Below are 22,247 nucleotides of genomic sequence, written 5' to 3'. Positions count from 1 at the left end.
CATCATGCCTTTAATCGCACTTTAATTCAATATGTGCACTGTTACATACATGAACTTTTTGTCCTCGATAGAAAATCGACAAACCAAGAAAGATCTCACTGCATTAGATAATAAAACATGGAGTCAGCCAATGAAAACACGCTGAGTAGAGTTAAATTTCATTCAGGTTTCCCACCAGAGCTTCTAAAAGCCGGGGTCAGCTTGAGCCCCTTGCTTTTGAACTTTTAATGGAAATTCTATCAAAATATTTTCTTACATACATTGACATAATGCAAACTGGCAGCTCTTGGGTTTGTCTTTCTCATGTATGAATCACCCTATCTCCCTCACCCCCAAAATATTCAGACCAAGAGAACTTGAAGATACAGCACAGTGATCAACCAGTCTGATTTCTCTCAAATCATTGCTTTTGAATGTGCTAGACAAAATACCAGCCTAAGCCTGCACAGAAATACCTTCCTGCTGCTTTCTCCTGGTTTATTTGCTAATTAAAGTGAAAGAGCATTGTAGGTAGGGAAATACTATTCACTAGAATTCTGTTTCAGGTCCACAAACTGTTTTTCTAGTCTCATTAATTTTTATGACAAAGTCACAAAAGGAACATTTCACATTGTAAGTCTCATGTTATTTCCCAAGGAAAAAAAAAAAAAAGAGAGAAGAAGTGGCCTAAAAGGAAAAGAGAATTTAACCAGCAGTCATGGAGTAAAAAAATCTTGTCAAAGAGATCAGAGGAAAGGGGTAAAGGGTGGACACCACATGGACCACATGGACCACACACCATAGGCTACTGCACATGGTCTACTTGACCTCCATTCTGATGAAAAAATCTACTTTTCCAGCAAAGCGAGGCTTCAAACCTTGCCATGTAGCTCTCCATTGTGACAGACTATTTATATCCTAAATTTCTTAGAGAAACAAGTACTTTCACAAACCACAGATTTGTTTCATCCCGAATTGTCTTACAGAGAAGTTAAGGCTGCACAACAATCCCTTAAGCTAGGTATACGCTACCAGTTTAAGGTTAGGGTTTTTTAAAAGGAATTTACATAAAAATGTACAGGAGATTAAGCCAGACTCATATGCTGCTATTAAAGCAAGAGCTGCAGGGAGCATCTATTGCAATGAAAAATGCTGAAGGCACTTGGATGGCTTCTTTCACTCAGGATCTCTGGGACTCTTACATTTAAAATAATTTCATCTGAAAGTGGGTGCAAAACTGTCGTGCCATTCAAACTCTACCACTGCAAAGCTGCTCTTGGGAGATGTTTAGCAACAGGGAACGCAGTTTAGAATCGAGCAAGGCATGTTTTGTTAACCAGCTGAACCCTATTAGCTTTTCTCTGAAACTACAGAGATGTGGTGACAGAGACAGATGGGAGACAAGAGCATTGTCTGAAATTACACCATGGCATTGCAAAACCCAGTGAAGAGGCCTTTTGCAATGAGGAACTCTCCTGAGATCTGCAAGTAGAAAGGGAAAGGGCTGGGCACTCAGCCACCCAAGCTCCTCTTGGGCCAGTGCTCTGTGCCAGGAGGATGGGATTTGTTGTCATCTTACTGCAAACAACACAGTTGTGATGCCACATGCAGAGAGGACAATTTAGCTTTTTATTTACCATCATCTGGCTGTGAGAATGGCAGAACAGAATGGACCTGTGTCTTGCCAGCTTTCTGGAAGCCTGAATCCCCTCTCAGAGCTCACCAAGTGACAGAGCCATGAAAGGCAGGTCTCCCCCAGCACGACGGACACACGGTTGTTTTGGAGAAGATTTGGCTCCTTGAGCTGAGGATCTGGCTTGTTTGAACCCACTCCAAAATCTCGTGTGCATTGATATGATGCTAAAATCAAAGGAGAGCAGTGACACCTTGCAGAAGAACAAAGAACAAGCTGTTCCTTTTTTTTTTTTTCATTTTTTTGCTGATGATCTCATTCTCTATGACAAAACAGTTCAGAGAACTTCTCTCCTTTATTGAAAAAATTACAAACAAAAAGGGATTAGTAAGAAGGAGCTGGAAGAGAAGGAAAAGGCATTTTCAGTCTGTAAATGCTTCATAAGAACTGCCAACCCAGCAGGCCACATCAAGCATTTGCCCCTGGAATTAGAAAGTTGAATTGAATGCATTTGAACAGTATGTGAGGGAACACAGAGGAAGCAAATCCCTCTTCCCTGTCTTCAGTGAAGAATTTTAGGGCCATATAACTTAAAAGGGCAGCTCTTCAAGGATAAAACATCAGAAAGTATTTCTCTACCATGCAGACACACTCCTGTTTTTTTCCATCTCATCTTCAAGCATCATCATTCTTAGGAAGGAAGTCAAACATGAGCAAACGTGTTAAGTCAACTTAAAATCAAATACCAGGGGTTTTTGTATTAACCTCTGTCTCCCACACTGTCTTCACCCTTCAGTGAGATACAGAAGAGTTCAAAGCAAATTGCAAAGTGTTTGCTCTATCCAGAAAATAGCCAACTACCCACCTGCTGCCAGCAGTTCAAGGCAGTCCCAAGCTGTTCCCTGTTTAGACCCAACTCTTGCAGCAAATAATTACAGCTCTTTCCCATTCCAAAGCCCTGGGGGTATCATGCTGTTGCTCTTATCTGCTAAGCAATATTTAGTACCCTGCAAAAGTATGAAAAACTTGCATAAAGAGAGAGAAATGAGGCCTTTAGCCTACATGCATGTTTTGCTGCTATTGGCAGTGCTACAGAAGACCATGGGTCTTCATCAAGGGGGAGGACAGTGTCTGCCACAAAGGGTCCCAGTTACAGAAGGGACAGCCAGAGGGGCTGCAGACCATAAAGGGGTGGACATAAAAGTAATGTAAGTTGCACTGAAGCAGAAATTGGCACCAAGACTTGGGGAAGCTGCTGGAACCAGGTAGGGGCCGTCACAGACCTTTAACACACACCTTTAAACAGAGGACCTGACCCAAATATTTCTGCTTCTCTTTGGCATGTGTATGAACATCTACAGCTCAAGAGTTACAGAAGTGACCGTCTTGGGATAGAGAGAGAAGAAAAGAGAGAAAAAAGAATGACTGGTGAGGAGAAAAGAGCAAGTGGGAAAGCAAAGAAAGTGCAAGATCGAGAAGTGGAGGAGAAGAGTTTAATAAAAAATAAAAGTGGAACCACAAAAAGAACAAGTTATTTGTCTGTTCTGGAGCCTGAAGACAAAGGTGGGTGGCTTTAATTCTCAGCTGAGGTTACTCTTCCACCAAAGAAAGCCAAACTGTTGTTCAAAAAATCAAACAGTGTGTTTTATTTATTTTAAAATAATAAGGAAAGTGCTTAGATTTTACTTGTGTGCCCTAGGGCCATTTTGCTTTTTGAAGACTCGGTGCAACTGAGCATAAATCCATTAACTTGTTTACCAAGAAACCAAATTTTTTAAATTATCACATGATGGCCCTTTAGCCAACTGAAATGCAACTAATTGCACCCTTTTTCTGAGCAAGTAATAGCTTTTTCCTTCTCTAAAGGTCTCTTACTTCACATAACCTCAAAAGAAGACTCTGGCAAAAGGATCAGATCCTGTACCTCAAGAGCAGGATAAGTCCCCAGGGCACAGAGCAGCAACTTTCCCATCCAAACATTTTCATCCACTTAATAAATGTTGCAACAACTTCAAAAAGGAAAAACTGTCTGCCCAAACAAACAACAAGCATCTCTAAAGGGTAACAATCCAAAAAATGCTACAATACTACCAAACCTCTCTGCCACTGGTTTGCGTGAAAAATGTCCCGCAGAAACAACCCACTTCACCCACCAGCCATAGAGAGATTTTGAGACCATCAGGAACAGCCTGGCCAAGGTTTCAAGAAATTTCAGTTCTTCTTTGAACTACTCTTGGTCACCTTTTTGGGGATCTGTAGCACCCAGAGAGGTGGCCATGGTCAGGCCTTCAACATTCACATGGCAAAGAGAGGGAGATGGCACACGCAGTGTGCCAGCACCAGACTGTGAAAGTGCTGGCTGGGTCTGGGCTTTTGCTTTCCTTCTTAAATCACAATTAAAACCTTCAATCTTCATCGTCTCCTTAAGGAACTGGGCTGATGTAAAGATAATAAAAGCTGTGACTTTTCTTATTTAACTGCTCAAACTCAGGAGCTGGGAGATGGACCAAATCCTCAACACGAGCAGAACAGAGATTGGCCCCAGTTACTCCAAGCTGAGAAACACCATGAGATCACAAGAGAAGGGAGAAAAATAAACCCCAAAACACCTCTAAATATTAACTCTCCCCATATCGAAAGTCTAGGTACTTCCTCAACTTCCAGAAGTATCTGAGAAACCACTGACAGGAATGGTGACAGTGCAAAGTGATACTTTCAGCAGTTCTAAGAGAATCAAAAAATATTCAGTTTTTCACAAAAATAAAGCATAACAGGGTTTTTGTTACTTTCTTCTTTTTTTCTTCAAGTTAAAGGGTCAGTGTTGGACACCAATGATTCTAAAATCCAGAACAACGTGACTCTTAAAGCACTGTTTTACTCTTGTCAGCTACCCTGACCTTTGGCCATTTTTGTCTCTCGCATCAACTGAATGTTACTGAGACAACTACAGTTTTACAAACCAATTTGGGACTGGCTCTAGATGAGGTCCAAAACAAGACTCATCTGTTCATTGAGTGCAACAAAGGACAAGTGAAGATGAAAAGCAGAAGTATTTTCTAGAGTTTTCCATGACCCATCAGCAATTCTTAAAACAGTTTCAGAATTATGAGGAGACTATATCTATTACTAAATTAAATGCTGAAAGCAGGTCTTTCATGTGAATTGCATAAAATTTTTGTCTGCAGCAGCTAATAAATCCAGCAACGTCCCAAAACCACTTAATAGAATTTAAAAGCCACCTTTTATACCTCAAAACAAAGCCAGGACACCTTCATAAGGCAGCACTTCCTGTGCTGTGCATTACAGAACCCTGAGTTTTACACACAAATCAGCACAAGCCCCTGCAGGAAAGGTGACAGCCCCTACATCTGAAGGGGATGCTCAGAGATGGCTCTTGGTCAGCATGAGTCACTCTCAGGCTCTCAGGAGAGTAGGAAGGCCAATCCCCCCATGGGAACATGGGGTAGATCTTTGTGCTGGTGGTGTTCTCCCAACTTCTAAACTCCCATGAGCTGGAGACAACTATGCTGGCATCAATCAGGTCTCCAGACCTCACAGATCATATTGCATCACTGAGGCGGAGTAACACAACGAGTTTCCTGTCCTGAGCGAACTCGCATCAGCTCTTCATCACCTTGTGACAGAAGATGCTGCCACCCAGAAGGCACCTGCTACCTACACCTGTCCTGAAAACTACCTTAAAACCTGATGCAATAACTCTGGAAAAGAATGAAAGAGCTCTTCTGTGCAAGTGGTACTACTGCACCATTAAGTTGGATATTTACGCAAGGAAGGAATTCTCCTGAGGGAAAAACATTAAATACTGAAGACAGAATTCACACAGCATGTACAAGATAAAACATTTAACTGCAGACTGAAGGACACAGGCAATGATATCCAACAGAATAAGCACACTGAATAAGGATTTTTTCACACTGCTGAGCAATATACAAGCAGAAGAACACAGATGAAAGCAGGGCAAAGTATTTTAATAGTAAAAATCAGGACAGAGCACAGAACAGCTGGGGACAGACAGTATAATGATGGAAAACAAAGGGAACATGACATTTCTTTGATATATCAAAGGTGTCCATTGGAAGACTGAGACCAGACACAGTGGTTCCTTATGCAGCAATGCCTGCATCCCACCTTCTGCCCATGCAGGTTTTGTCCCCATTCCTGTGCTGGCACCTGCTTACACTGCAGAGGATCACAGCAGAGCTGGTTTCCTCTGTGCCTGCACGAGTGCCTAGCAGACCTTGTGAGGTGCCAAAACAGCAAGTTCCACTTGGAGGTATAGTAAACTCTATCGATTTCTTCGCAAGACTCAAGCGTAATGAACAACTTAAGAGGAGCTACAAACCTCAAACGCATCAGATTTATCCACTGAATGCCATTACTTACTATATGGTCATGTCTGGGAGAACCTCTAGATGACTACTTACAACTTAGACCTAACATGAATCTTTGCCATGCAGACTCAAATTCAACACTTGGAGGACTGATCTTCCACCATCCATCAAGACAAGATGTCAAGCAGGACACAGAGGCAACGGCTGGGCTGCTATGACTCAGATTCCTGGCTCAGAAAGCAACCTCTGCTGGTGGGGAAGAGTTACCAAGGCAGACTGTCCTGAGCTCTCTCTCCCAGCAGCCTCTTAGCAGTGAGGTTTGCAGCCAACATGATGAAGGTAAAAGGACAATTTCTGGTATTCACGTCATCAATTGTTTATATTCCAAGACTGATTCGAGAGGCTCTATCAGGAAATCAGCAGTCTTTGAATTTAAAGAGATGGGAAGTGACACCCAGCAACTTTCAAGATGAATTACAGTATTTTTGGGTGTAGGATGTCATCCTGTTCCTGAAATGAAGGTTTAGAGTAGGAAGGGACCAGCCTCTCTCTACTGCTAGGTCAGTCCCTTTTGTGATATCTCTACTATACACAGCAATCCAAGGCTGAGTGAGCATTCCCAGGCATTCAAAGAGACCTTGGGGTGTAGCACTAGGCCAAACACATACAATGTACTCCATAGAACAGCCTTGACATTTCAACTTCTTTGGAAACAGAAGGAAGCCGCTGAGATTTCACTTTTAGCCATCCAACTCTTGTTTATTTTTGGAAAGATTTCTAAAACATTTCCATCTACACCTGGTTTTTCTCTTTTTGTGTAACTAGCATAACAGTCAACTATCAAGAAATACTGTAGTGAATTACATACAGTGCAAGATGTTTTTCCTGTTCATCTGGGTTCTGAAACCCTGCATCGCAATAAATAACAAGTTAAAACAATAACCCAGTGATTTTGAGGGATCTTGCCATTTCAAAAAGTTGATAATAAAGACTACATACAGCAGTAACTCCTTGGTTGCCTACATGTAACAGAACATATGACTGAAGATAACCACCTGGGAACGTACTCCCAGCTATTTGTACTCTTTCAAAGTTTATCTTCCTCACGTATCCTCTGACTCTTATTTGCTATATTCACTGAAAAGTCCTGCTCTCTCTAGGTCTATCTGGTCATCTCCTATGAATTGTGGTTCTTCTCCAAAGACTCTCCTGGTCCCTGGGGTCCTTTCTCATTAACAGAAATCCTAGGCAAAGTGCTTTTAGATTCATTTGTACATGAATTTCTGGATCCTCTTTCCATTACCCAGCTCCTTAAAGGTATTTGCTTTATTTTTCTTCAGTACACAATCAGACACTCTCTTTTTCTAAGCTTGTATTCACAAATATCAGTGAGATCCTCCAGGACACAAAATCTCGCGCCTCTAAATCTTTGGGGAATTGTCCCAGGTCCTGAATTTATGAACTGAAACGATCCAGAAGGCGACTTTGCCCAGAGCATCTCTCCTCTCTGCAGAAAAGTAAACTCACTTTTATGAGTAATTCTACTGGTATTTGCACATCTGTTTGCATGTTCTGCAGCCATGCAGCCACAGTCTTTGTTACCTTAGTCCTTCACATACAATACACCTTTTATTTTGTTTTAATCCCGTGTCTCTTTGCCACACAGCTTTCTTTGCATACTGGTAAAAACTTTTAAAAAAGCTTTTGGGATAAGGATGAAATATTTACAAAATACTTATACCTGATATAAAAATCCAGCACAATAAATATGAACTACCGATCACAAATCCTGCATTATCAAGCTTTTAATCAACCTTTTCACAAGTAGCTTTCAAATATATGCAAAAAACATTTTAACAAATTAAGTTCCAGCAATCAATGCTCTAACTAAATCCAAACTTCCTTAATTACCCCAGTACCTTAACAACCAGTTTAATGTACTTGTCTGGGAATTTGGTTCAGTCTATTTCCCCTTCAGCCACCGGCAGTTTGGAGCAACCTGCCCTGTTCCCAGTGGAACTGAGGGGAGCCCCACATCATCAATTTGTCCCACCAATTTCAAGAGAGATGTTTGGTGGAGAAAAGCTGACTCAATTCAGCCCTCTGATTCCATTCAACCCTGCACTTGGAAATTGGAAGTGATGTGTGTTTCCACACACAACCCCATGTTACCTTAAAAGAAAAGACAAAATAAAAAAACTGTACATGCTGCAGTTCCCAGCATTACACAGGAGCCCACTGTGGGGCACAGCAGGGATCTGGATCTGGCAGAGATCTGAGAGCATTTTGCATATTTCAATGAATCTGCAACCACAAGCCCTCAATAGGAAGAAAGAATATGTACCTCTTTTTAATCACTGCAATATGTCTTTTTCTCTCTCCTAGTGACACAACAAAACATCCCCAGATTAAACAGCAGGTAACAGGAGAGATGAGCTAATTATGTCTGATACTAAAGTAAAATTTGACTAAATGTTACACACAGTCCCACTCCTTGTAAATCTTATTTTTCCCATATTTGACTCCTGCAATAAATCTAAGCGAATTGCAGTTTCTGATCATTTGACATTTGACTCCTATGTCAATGTGTTTCTGTCATTTTCTCTCCAGGTATGATGTCTGTTCATCTTAAATAGCTTACAAAGAAGGAAGCATAGTAATTTCATAAATTATTTTTGATTCATAAGTCCATACTCATTTCAAAAGTAACTTTTGATCCAACACTAGTTCATTCCTCAGTGTTTATCTTAAGCAAGTCTGCACAGCAAGACTCCAGTTACAAACTCTCCTGATACTCTGTCCTGCAGGGACTAAAGGGATTAGCTGAAGGGTCTTATACCAGGTTTTGCTAGAGCAAATTTCACCCTGCAGTCCTTAAGCAGCCAGGGGGACAAAGTTGAATAAAAGAGGGAATATTTATGTCTTAAAAAGCAAAATATATGTGCACAGAACTTTGTGAAATTAAAACATCCCAAGTGTTTGCAACCTACATCAGGAAAAAATGCAGGTCAAAGGAGAGGAAGACCAGATGGTCACCTGAGATGGCAGAGAATATCTTGGGGCTACCAGGGCTCTACAGGTGTTTTTCAAGCACAAGATTCTGGAGCTCACACACCAGGGGATGTCTACTAAGCTGTCCAGGTCTAAGAAAAGCAGCCCCAGAGCCTGGGGGCCTGCACTGGACAAGGGAGAATTTTATCAACATTTGGCAAAACATTAGTTAGCTTTACCAAAATGTGTGAAATAGGGTCCTTGAAAAGAGATCTGACTCTCTGCAGATCTGTTTTCAAAAACAGCAGCCCACAAGGAACTTTGTGCTAAGCAGAAAGGTCATGCTGCACTCTTCTCAGATTTGGGTCACTAAGAAAAGCTCTCTTCTTTGCTTACACCTCATTTTCATGACACTTATAGAAACACTATGTTTTTGATGTTTTTATCCCATTTCCCTCAGGTACATTTGATTAAAATTCACCAACAGGTTGAATGGATTTAAGGGAAACAGAGAAAAACAGGGGGCTGCACACTGCAGAAGCCTCATTTGTTTAGGTCATTGGGCAAACACTGGGAAGAGTCAATGATTGTATCTATTTATGGCCTCACTCCAAAAGGCAGACAACCAGTGTCACTAAGGACATGGAAACCAGGGCAAACAGTCTGTAGAATATATTTCTATTCTGCAGTACAACAGTTCCACCTAAAAAAAGATGTAAATTACTTTAACTTGAATTACTTTGTAAAAGACTGTAAGAATGTAGGTATTAAAGAAAAACACAAGTGAGAACCATGGTAGTTATCAATATACACATAAAAGATGTACAGAACCTCCGTCAGTACAGCCCAAAGCTCTGCTCTGAGATCAGCATCAAAAGACAACCCCTCAGAAATACATCCCCATAATTTCTGCTGCATCTTTTCCCATCATGGCCTGACCTTTCACTAGAAGGAATTGTCTGCCTTGAAATGTGTTGAATTCCATTTCTATTCCTACCAGTAAGCAGCCTTCAAACACAACTGCATCAGTAGTGTACATTACCAGAAATACAAGCACCACTGGGCAGGTAATTCCCAGAAGAGGTTTGGCTAGTGTGAGAAATGTGCCTGGTATCACTGGGACATGCAGGTCACCTGCCATGCTGAGACAAGAATAAATCTTTAAACCTCTGCACCCTGGGTGAAAGCATTCAGGCTTGAAAACAGTACAGCTGTTTTCTCAACATCCATACAACCCGAGAATGGGTCTGCTGCGCCTTCCTGGCTGCAGCAATTTGCTAGAAGACGTGCAGAAAGGATCACAAAAGAGCATTGACTGAAATGAACTTGTTTAAAACCTCAAGCTACCCTGAAAAAGCTCTACAAAAGCTGTAGAAACTAGGTGCAGGCCAGAGCCATCTTTTACTCCAAGGTCATGCTGAATCATCTAAATGGAGTACAGTTTGTTCATATTTCTGCAGCTGTTACATAAATAACCCTATTTTCCTTCTTTATTGGAGCTGATCTCTTTTAAAATATACACTCACAAATGTGAACAGCAAGCTCACCTCCCTACTGCTATCATTAAACAATAACGAGGAGCACGGCCGTTAATCAGAAACAGACTCCAATATAAAATCCTCTCAAAACCAGACTGGCCCACTTAAAACATATATCCCTGGAAAAGTTTCCAACTGCTGCAATATCTTACTGTGAGTTCCATTAAAAATACAGCTCTTCCCACAGCCATCCCATGCTTTGCTAGTGACACTCTGCTACTGAGTAGTTCTTCATGATAGATTTATGAACTACTTTGGTAAAAAAATTCCTTTCCATCCTTTACTGAGGATGTAGCACGGGTGAGTCCTCCATCCATTGACCAGATCTGATAAGGATCACACTGAGAAGGCTTGAAACTCCACAAACGTGCAAAGATAGTTCCTTATTTCTCTGCTTGTTGCCTAAGATCCTTCAAGGAAAAGAAACTGTCACAGTCTTGAATAAATTAGCAATGAATGCTTGAAGACAATTTCATTCTCCAAAATCTTCTGAAATGCCCTGATTTAGTTGTCTGATAGAAGAAATGTGGACAATGAGTGTGCTTTTTGTAGAAATTCAGTGTGCTATACACCAACAGAGAATTCTGAATTGGGTTCTGCATTCTCTGTTGATTTTTGGAGATCTCCTGACATCATGAGGATGCCAAGATATGCGGTTTGCTCACGTTGGGATTTTTTGGTAGGCTTTTTTAAAGTGTTTTACATATGGGCAAAAGAGATGGAAAAAATAATAATTTCTTGTAACCACGTTTACATTTGGAATAAAAGCTGTGTTAACTCTTAACACAACTTTGCCCTCCTGAGAGATTCAGCCTTGCCAGACCCGGACACGCTCTTAACTTCTAAAACAGCTCTTTCTCATAATAATTGCAGCTATCATAGCAACTTTTAGAGCCAAAAGTTCACAGGGTACCTCCAAAACATGTCAAAAGTCTCTATTAAGCACAAGATTGAGGTTCCCATAGGGGCTCTCCTGAACACTGAAGAGCTGGGAACAGCCATAGCTTTGCAAGCAAGTAAACACAAAGAAGTGACCCCAAAGGACTCCCAGCACTGGTTTTGGACCAGTCTAAGTTTACAAATTCCTGAAAAATTTTAAGTCAAAGTACAGGTATCTTAGAAAATTTTACATCTGATGATGGACTTATTACCCCTGCTTTTACCAGCCACATTTCATGGACTTATAACAGTACCCTACATAAGAGCCCGTGGACCACAGACTGAAAATCACTGAGCAAGGTGCTCAGTTCACACCAGGACAAAAAAGTAACAAGTCCACAGAAATTCAATTTGCATGCAAGAAAATGTCCTGGGAACTTGTGATACAAGATGGATCTGGGTGCCTTTTGTCAGCTGCAGGTCTGCAGGCCAAATTCCCCCGTGCCAGAAACTGAAGAGAAGCACGTCCCCAGCTAGACAGAGCCCAGTCCCATCCAGGGACAGTTTGATGGAACTATCTCTAAATTCCCCATTGGGATGCAAAATAAGGACTGCAATAAAGAGTGTGTGTCAGGTAATACGAATACACACATTTCTGTTACTTTCTCCTGCTAGGAACAGAGACTATGTGATGCTCACACCCTGGCTGAGGACCCAACACCTGGTCTCTTGGACAACAAGCTCTGCAGCTGTATCTCTAAGGTGACACCTTAGGAATGGGCACAAAATACAGCTTATACTGCCAACTGCATGTGAAACAGATACCCCTTATAGGAGGCTTGCAAAATAATGTTACAATTGAGTTCTTCAGATCAGGAAGTATTTAAAAAATTTAACCTTTGGGTTTTAGCATTTCAATACCAAACCACAGTAGGCTGAGGAAAAGGTCCATGAAATGCTGCATCAAGTTTGTGCCTCAAACAGCAGCACATTGAGAGGATAAAGGATGACAGTCCATCAGCACAGTTCCTACTTGCTGTTATTACTCATTTTTACTATAAAGACTCTGCAGGTATCTCCTTGTATGACATCAGGAGCCTTACAAATGGGGATGAATCCAGCTACCAGACTGGGCATCTCTGCCTCAGAGATCTCTCATGTTTTAAACCAACACCAATGCACAGGTTTCTGATGCACTGAGATTTCCTTCCTCTGCCTGCTCAGGGACCTGGGCTGAGCTGGCCGGCCAGCCAGCCACCATGCCTGTGTGAAGGATGCAGTCACTCCCACTCCACTCCTCAGCTCCCCCCTGAATGGATCATAACTGCACCAAAGACCATCACAACCTGTTTTCCTGCCTGTACTGCCTTCTGAGCCACAAGGTTTCCTCAGAATAAACACCACAGACTTCAAAATAAAAAGGTATTTCCATGGTCATTCTTTCCACACTGATTTAAAACCTGGTCCCTGGGATTCACCAGCATCAAAAGTGGCTTTTCCAGAGAGTGAATTTCAATTTTCTTAGCCAAAGGCTGAGGTGGTGATGGAGTATGGCCACTCTCACAGCAAATCACAGGCTGAAAGGAGAGGCTGAGCACACGATGCCCAGGACAGGCAGAGATGAGGTCACTCTTAAAGAAGGCTCCAGCTCAGAGCATCTTCTTACTGGGTGAAACGAGCCTGTGGGAGGATGCAGGGCTCCAGCCAAAAGGCAGAGATCTGGCACAAGGGCTCCTGCAAGCAGGCTCCCAGCTAATGCTTCATGGAAAATGATACAAGGCTTTTGGATGGGACAGCCACCAGTGGGTGCATTCACTTGTCTGCCTCTTTTCTCCTCTGCTCGAGTTGGAAAGACAAGGGAGACTTCAAGGGTAGCCACATCCCTCATCACCACATATACCCATAAGCCCCAAACACGAGTGACAGCCCTGCAATGGCTTTGCAGGCTTTCTGGCAGTGAAGAATTCTTGTTCACACTGATACTTTCTTTGAACACTTTCTCCAAATGGCTTATGGATAAGAGAACAGTGCAGATGTATGCACCACAAACCAGCTCAGTGAAAGGTTCCTGCAGCATCTAAAACCCACGTGTATGTGAGCAGTAAATGCTCAGAAGCCAGAGTTCCAATACTTTGGATCTGAAGACCGGTGGGATCACAACACGGTCATAAACCTATAGTAATTCAGATGACAAAGTGGAAAGAGGGAGAACAGAGTTCAGCCTAGGATCTCCCAGAAAGACTGTTTCAATTTTCTGTGAAACAGAACAGCAATTTTTTCTTAATCTTGTCTCAAAACTGCTATTGTACAGTACAATTAATTTTATTGGCCTCAAATTTTCTTTCACCTCTGCTTGTTTTATCCATTTTATAGCACTGTTATAGTACTCTATACTTGGGTCTAAATGACATTACAATTCATTGGCCACACTGCACAGGATGAAATCAACTCAAAAAAATGGAAATTATGTCTTGGATGTCATCGTACTGTGGTGATAAGCAAGAGCAAGAAAAACTAAACTCACACCAAAAAAAAACCACTTTATCTTCATTATTAGGGGTGGATAGGCTAATCTAATCAAGAAATATTTCTAACCAAGCCTGTTACTGGATCTTATCAAACTAAGTGAGCAGAGCTTGGATGGCAAAATAAGCTTACAAGAGAGAAGTTCCTTTGGTCATAATCATCAAGATTTGGCTTCTAGAGCTTTACTTTCTGTTCTGTTGGCTTACAGCATAGTAAAAGGACAAATAAGGCAGAAGAGAAAGCTCAAAAGGCAATGAGAAGAAAAACACAACTTATAAGGCACACTGTGCTCATCTGACAATTCCCAGCATCCCATAAACACCAAAAAACAATTCAGCCAGCGACCTTCAAAAAACTGGATTCCTTTACCCATGGACTGCGTACACAAGGTCAAAGTTCCACTCGACTTTAGCCTGCAGGAGTGGTGTATTAGCTATTCAGCTGTAACTCCCATAATGACAGGAGACAGCTGAGATCTGCTCAAATCAAATTACAGCTCTGATTATGCAAAACACCATGGCTCTGCATTTTCTGACACCAAGACTGAGTGCAGCTTGAAGACGTCTGCTCTAAGAGTTCTAAAAACAAGCAATTAAACCAACAGGAGAAGAACTAGGTTATTACTCTACTTATATTTGGCAAAGAATACTTCAGGACAAATTATAGATACAAGTGTGTCAACAGCTGAATACAAACACTGTATTCAGAAGTATTTTGTAAAATATATCTCATACCGTCAGGGAGTTGTTTACAGGACAAAGCATCATCAAGATCTCTGGCAGTTGATGGGTCGATGGTGAAAATGCATTCTTTCCTATCCAAAGAAAAAAAGAAGAAAAGGAAAATTTATCTCCCAGTCATGAAGAAGGTATCAAAACACAGAGCCCATCAGAGACATCCAGACCACAACAACCATGTTTTCAGAAGACTCTGTTGAAACATCTTCCAGTCTAATCCGAATTCTAAATCTAATCTATTTTTAAAAAAATGGTTTAGACAAGTGAATCTCCTTGGGTATCTTTTCATTTTTCTTTTTGGTTTAACTGCTTGCTCTTAGTAGCTTTCATTTCATTACAGATATTCCTCCACAAAAACTAAACAATTTAGCCCATCAGTTCACTCCAAAGAAACAAGCAAGAAAAAGTCTAGATGCCTTGCAGCTAGAGTAAAAATAGATTGTTCCTAATTGCAAAGTTAAATGGAACACAAATAACCCTCATGCTCATGCCAAAGAGTAGATGTCACACCATCTGACACTCCGTGAGCACAGCTAGCACAGAGCAGAGGCACTGAAACACATACAAACCAAGCTGAATGTGACAAAACTGAGTGAGAGTTTTGCTCCCAGTAAAGACACCCAGGAGCTGCAGGACTTTATAAAACCTACACTGCCAATTACGCATCAAAGGGAAAAGCAGGTTATAGAAAGGACAAGCTCCAAATCAGTTCATTAATCTTACAAATCAACCTGGTGCTCAGGAAAAGCTGAACATCCTTTTTGCATGTGCTGTAGCAGGTGGCACGTGGAATATGCAGCCCTGCCCTGGAAGGCTCACATATGTATGTCCTGGAGCAATGGGTGGCAGGAACACTGGGAACACACCAAGTTGGACCACAGATATGGTCTAGGGCCACACAGATGGGATAAATAAAGCATCTGACTCAGGAACCATCATGTTTCATAGAGCAGAGCCTGGCACCAGTGAGACACAAAATCTGAAGCACTCAACAAATAAAACTCCCTAAAATCCTGCTTCAGGGCCTCCCTTGAACCCAGGCTGTCTTACAGCAACTTCTTTCCCAGACCTCTGGACTATAGCAGAGTTCTCACAAGCACTGTGAGGAATGCAGGACCAGAGCTGAAGAGCAATGAGGTCAGTAAAGTAATGGGTTTGCTGGTTTATTTTGCTTTTATCTTAACTTTTAGGATAAGTTCAGCCCCTCCCTAGTTAAAGGATCCCCAAGCACAATGGTATAGGCTGAGGCTGCCACAGAAGAGATCAGACCACTGCTTTTCTTCTTTTCTCTTTGCCACAGAAAGACTCATATCACGATGGCAACTCCCTTCTAGAGATGTATAATGAGAACACACGCTATTTTCCTTACAGCATAACCACTGGTATTACTCCAGGGGTAGGAGAGGTGGGACAGGAAAAATGACAGCAAATTCTTAAAGGAACAAGTATACACGGAATTAGAAAGTCTTAGTCTTTTTGTATGGGTGCTCTCTCAGTGAGAGCAACGCCCCCAACTTTGCAGATCTACCACTTCATTACTGAAATGCTCTGGGTGGTATCTGCTGGTGTCAGACAGCTGGCAGCATGTATTTATGTAATTCCACCAGGCACACTAAATAGAGATTTTCAAAGACATAAAAATCAGTAAAGCACTTCTGAGACTTCGAAAATCTTTCGGAATATGCTGGCTTTCAGACTGGATAGCAAAGCTGCCTTAATCCCCAGATGCACGTTAGTTTCTGATCCTTTGCATGCATCTAAACAAATTAAGAGACTGTGACACTGGAAGATATAAAATCTTTCAACTACACCGAGACTTTGATCTGTTGGTGCCAGCACTAGAAATCAACCAAATTTTAAAGGTTTGCAAGCAACCTTACCTCCAAAAATACATATTCCTTAAAATGCCACCTAAGGATGGAATTTCAGGATAACACCACTCCAAGGCATCGTGCAACTCTCTTTAGGGAGCTGTGCATATGCAGATAGACACTACTCTACTACAAACAGTATGGGACATGCACATGTGCCAGCCTGCATGTATTTACACCAGGTCCCACTAACACACAGGGTATAAAGGGCCCCACCCAGCCACATCCAGTTAATCTTTAAGTTACTTCATTTAAGAGAGTCAACTGAATGGACATGAATGGCTTGCTTTATCTAGCAAGTGAGCAAGAAAAAAGGCTAAGAGCTGCTTCAAAGAGAATGTGGGTTCCTGTGTCAGGGGAATACAGAGCTTATCCCAGATGTTCAGGGCTTGCCACCACAAGCATCTGCCACCCATTGCCAATTGTAGCTCCAGGCAGCTAAAAAATTAGCAGATTGGTTTCAACAAAGTGCATATTTGCAGCGTGCCCTAAATAGAAGTGAGCAGAAATACAGGGGTGCCAAATGTTTTGCCACATTTATACAGCGGTAGCGACTAAGGGGCTGATTTGCTGAGATGTGTTTGGCCAGTCAAGTCTACTGCAGAGGGTAATGGTGGTCCCAGTTCAGAGAGTCTAAACCTGTAAGGCTGGTGGGCCAGCCCCAGCCTCCCTTTGTGTTCAGCCTGCTGCCCTTGGGGATGTGCTGGCTGGCTCTGAGCTGTCTCTCAGCACAGGAATGGTTGGCACAGACACAGCTTGCAGACATCTGAGATACATAAACTCACAGATGCAAAGCTGAAGTGGGGTCCAAATTCTGATTTAGCATTTTGCACCAGCTTGGGTATGTTTAACCACCAGGCTCAGATCTGCTTCTCCTTTAGAACTATTCAAGGGAGTTGGACTTGTAGCTTGTCACAGGCAGTTTATTCTGGGCACAGACTACAAGGTGAGGTAAGAAAGTCACTGAGCAAGTAAAACATGGAATGATACTCCTTGGCATAAGGATACTGCAGAAGTGCTGCAGAGCCGATGGCCAGGTAGTCAATGGGACAAGAGAAGCCAACCTCAAAGCAGAGCTCCAAGTCCACAGCAGTGAGATAATCCTGGCACACAGGCCTACACCTAGATGAAAGTTTCTGAGTGAATTTGACTCACCAGTAACAACATTATTAAGTGTGATTAATTATATTTCTGGTTTCCAGTTTTTATTACTGAAGAAGTTTCAGATGGCCACTGGAACAAGGGCTGGCTTGTGGGATTCATGGAGTGATGGGTCTGCAGCTCTGAGCCTGAGGGCAGCACTCTGCACACTTGCTCCTCCAGGGCACAGTCTCACATTCTCAGCTATCTCCTCCTGCTTTTCCTCCAGGCCTAGTGGTATCACTTTTATCTCCAGGATGCCACAGAGAGCTGTCTCTCATCCTGGAGAATCAGGCAACGCAGTGGAAGCAAGGGGAGAAAAGGCTGGGTGTAGGCAGCACAGCCTGCCCCTGCTCTACAAATTGTCCCCTCCCTTGGCACCTACACCAGCCAACCCTGCCCACACCTCTGGGAGGACCCTGGAGGCATCTGACAAAAACCATCTGGGTGAAGAAACAACACTGCTCTCAGCTATGTGGCAAATCTGCCCTGTGAAGAGGAAGAAGTTGTTCAGATTCCTGCCCTGACCATACTGTCTGGCTGTGCAATGCCCCAAAGGCTGTGGCACAAGGGATCTCAGAGAGATCAGACTGCATTTCTGACTGTAACCAGTAACAAGACCAGCCTGCAGCAAGTTTTTTGATTAAACCACAAGGGACAGAATGTTTCATGCACCTGCTGACAAAGGTGTTACTTAAATCCACAGCTACATGCACACACATGTGCATTGACTGACTACGGGTATACACAAATCAGCAGTGTCTCCAGCTTCTGCAGGGCCACCAAGGTGACCTTGTGGGTTAAGGAGCTTGATCATCCCCCTCTCTCCCTTCTTTCAAGGCCTCAAAGGAAGCATCTCTCATTGCCATCACACCTAAAAAAAACCTGGCTTATTCACTTCAAATTATCAAAACATACTTCGTAAAAGTAATGAGATGATCTAAGTCCACTTGTTCCAACATACACACAATTTGGTTAAAAGAAAATGGTTTAAGAGATAGAGACATAAAGAATTAAGAGATTTTCTGGTCTTCATGCTGGAAAGGACTGGAGATAAGTATGTGCCTTTAAGAACCAGCACTGGTCAAAAAAAACCCCAAACATTTCATTGTGGAAACTTCCATTTTTTACAGGACCCTCTTCATGCAAAACAGATGTTTAATGCAGGTTTGTAGAGGTGAACTTGCTCTGGCATGGAGTTTCCACCGATGGAAGAACAAAATCTTTCCTCCCTTCTCCTTATTTTAGAGGTTTCAAGCACCAGAGCAAGGCAATGCCTGCAAGACTTTGGGAGGATTGGGGGAACGCCTCACACTGACCTCGGTGGACTTGAAAGCAAGAGTCAAGAAAGCAGGAGCCACCCACACTGACCAGACCCTGCCAGCCCCCAGCAGCACTGGCCAAGCCACCTCTAGCTCCAAGGCAGTGACAAGGGCACTACTAAAGCTGGATCTGTCTGAGCTTTGCTCTCATCTTGCAAATCAACCACCTGGGGGAAAAAATATTACAGAAAGAGCACTTAGTTTATTACACAGTAATGACAATGTCAACCTATACAGGCTGGTATATCAATCCTAATTTAAGGGAAGCTAATTAAGTGCAGTTGCTCTTTGCACAGCTTCAGGAAGACTAATTAAAGCAGACAAGCATGTCTGCAAAGCAGTTAGTCTTTTTACCTTTAACAGGACCTATAATAAATGGCTAGTGCAGCAGTAGAAGTAAGGTAAGTAGTTTGTTGGTGAGCTGGAATTACAGTCATGGTAATTAAAATGTTCACAGATCACAGGACTGCAACAGCAGTTTGTTTTACTTTGTGCAAATACATGCATCTATGTATACATCTATGCTAAGGTAGTCACAAGAATCAGCAGAGAAAACACTGTACAGGTGGTGCCCCAAAGATTGCCACAATATATTCATTTTTGCCAGTTAAACTGTTCAGAATTAAACATATCAGCTAGTTTAGCCATAAAATACGAACACTTGCAACACCAGGAGATGATAAATCCCAGTGGTCAGGGCTCACTCTTTACTCAAGGGGGAGGCTACCTGCATTGGGATGAAGCATTGCGATGGTAAGCCATGGGCTCAGGATTATTAGAGGCAAGGTTTCTGGCATGACCAGTTGCCAGTTGCAAAACTTGGGTGTTAACTGCAATTTTCTTGCTGCTTGGAGAGAAGTGCCAGTTTTGTACACAGTAGACAAAGCAGCACCCCCACAGATCCTCCTTTGCAACTCGATCTTCCCAAGCAGCAGCACACAGATGAGTCAACTCACCAGAGGATATTTGTAGCCCAGATTTTCACCACTAATAAATGCCAACAACCATGAAATACCAGTCCAGAGAACTGCATGTACCCACTAGAGCATCAGAAAACCCTTCATGAAGCAAGATGTCCTTACCAGCTGATGTAACCTTTCATGGGAGGCAGAGTCCTAAAGAAGCAAAGTATGACCCAGCTATTCAGGAACCAGAGCATGGTAGGAATTTCACCCCAGGCACCACAAGCACAAGTCAGCTGGCAGCCAAACCATGTCCATGCTCCTGTGTGATGCAGATCACCACTCCTCCTGGTCCTCGAAGCAGCCACCACCATCTCAAGTCCCTCAGGCTGAAGCCCTGACTTTGGCATCTGTCTGAACTTGGACTGCTCAGGAATGAGGCTGTGGGCAGAATTTAGACTGTCAAGTCTCAGGAGAGAAAAAGAGAGATTCTTCACAAGAAAATCAGAGCACCTAAGGAAGGGGCTGAGCAGGGAATCACTGAAAGTCTTTCAACAGGAAACCCAGACAAAGGGTCTGGAAGAGAAGGAAATGGAAGGGAACCAAATGAAATGGAATAGAACTACTTCAGTTGGAAGGGACCAACAGCAATCATCTGGCCCAACTGCCTGACCTATTTAGGGCTGACCAAATAAAAGCATGTTGTAGTTAAGAGCTTTGTCCACATGCCTCTTAAACACTGACAGGGCTGGGGCACTGACCACCCCTCTAGGAGACCTGTTACAGTGTTTGACCACCTTCTTGATAAAGAAATGCTTCCTAATATCCAGTCTAAATTTCCCCTGCTGCAGCTTTGAACCATTCCCACATGTCCTGTCACTGGAGAGAAGAGATTAACACCTCCCTCTCCACTTCCCTGTCTCAAGAAGCTGATAGAACTAAGGCACCTGAACTTAATTACCTTATTTACCTCCCCATTCTGACTCCCCTCCCGTGGGCAACTTTCAGATCGAAGCAGTCTCCTGGGACATTCACTGGACATTCACGAAGACCAACACATCTAAAACAACTAAAAAAGAGAACAAAGAACACACCAGAAGCCTGAAGGTGGCTGAAACCTGCTGCCTATGAATTCCAGCATTCAAGATTCAAGCAACTCAGCGGCTACACACTGACATCTTGCCCTGCCCCAGGCGCAGTCGTCAAGGCCCACAGTCCCTCCAGCCATCCAAAGACTCCTGAAGCACCAAGCTGAATCCTTTGCAGATTCAAATCAGCCAATTTCCAAAGGCCAGACTGCTTCAGCAGGAGGTGAAATAGGAATGACCATCATTTTGTTTATTAAAGTTTCGGCAGCGCAAGCTTTCTTTAAACTTGGGCATGTCAGTGCTAAGACATTTACAGTACGAGTGACTGCATGTCTAGACACTTGCAGTGCATTTACATTCTTCTAGGGACTCCTTAGATTGTCCTGTTCTCTTCACTCTGTGAATACATACAATAGCCTGGTGGGAGTGAAAGCTCAGCCTCCTGGTTTACCCTTATTAACTCCAGCTCAAAGCTGGCATTTTAAAATTAAGCATAGCAAAGGCACTTTTAGAATCTTTAAGCTCTTCAGGTCATTTCTAAGACCCTGCTGAGCTCCATCTTGCAAAAGCTACGCAGACACCATTTCTTAGAGCTGGAAACAGTTGTTTTAATTTGGGAACAGGCATGCTAGAGCTGTCAACTCACTCCAGTGAATGCTACACACATTTTTTCACACAACAATCCAATTGTTATGGCAACCACAAAAATCAATCTCGTTCTTCAATCACAAGTAAACCCAGCTCGACCATGGTTTGTTACAAAGTGCCAATAAGCACGGGACCAGTCCCGCCAATATTCATCACTTCAATGGGGATGAAGTGCCTTTTCTCCAAGAGAAATTTCAGAGACCAATCAGTGCCTGAGCATTTCAGAGACTTCAACATCCCACTCCTAAAGACATTTATTACTTGTAGTGTCTACCACATTTGTCACACTTGATGCTGGCAGATTTTAGTTAAAACCTAAGAGTGGCTGCTTCCAAGACAGCCTCTTAAAAGGAATGTATTTTAAAAATATGCCTGCAAGAGAAGTACCCTGACAAATCTCTGATGGCACTCTGAATGCCCTGTAACAGACTGACAAAGATACTTGACACATCACAAAAGTCTTTTGGCATGGTGCATAAATTTCAAAATGAACCAAAATTATAAAATAATTAGAAGCAAAAACTAATCCCTCCAAACACTGAGCATTATAAGCCCCACAAAAATCCAGCAGAGCACAAAATGCATTGAAAGTCCAACTTCAAACCAGTACTATTCTTTTTAATTTCTCTGTGTTATTGTTT

At 42.5% G+C, this 22,247-nt stretch overlaps 1 protein-coding gene across 1 annotated transcript in view; it reads right to left on the bottom strand.

Annotated features, from left to right (window-relative positions):
• Positions 1-22,247, bottom strand: part of DIS3L2 (DIS3 like 3'-5' exoribonuclease 2) — a 184,724-nt gene that overhangs the window by 75,550 nt on the left and 86,927 nt on the right. The window contains 1 exon segment of the mRNA XM_048314282.1: positions 14,633-14,712. Coding sequence (XP_048170239.1) covers positions 14,633-14,712 — 80 coding nt within the window.

This window comes from Corvus hawaiiensis, chromosome 10 (genome assembly GCF_020740725.1).
Source record: "Corvus hawaiiensis isolate bCorHaw1 chromosome 10, bCorHaw1.pri.cur, whole genome shotgun sequence".
NCBI lineage: Eukaryota > Metazoa > Chordata > Aves > Passeriformes > Corvidae > Corvus > Corvus hawaiiensis.
The sequence above is the reverse complement of the archived record's forward strand: the minus strand, read 5'-3'. Positions and strand labels throughout refer to the sequence as shown.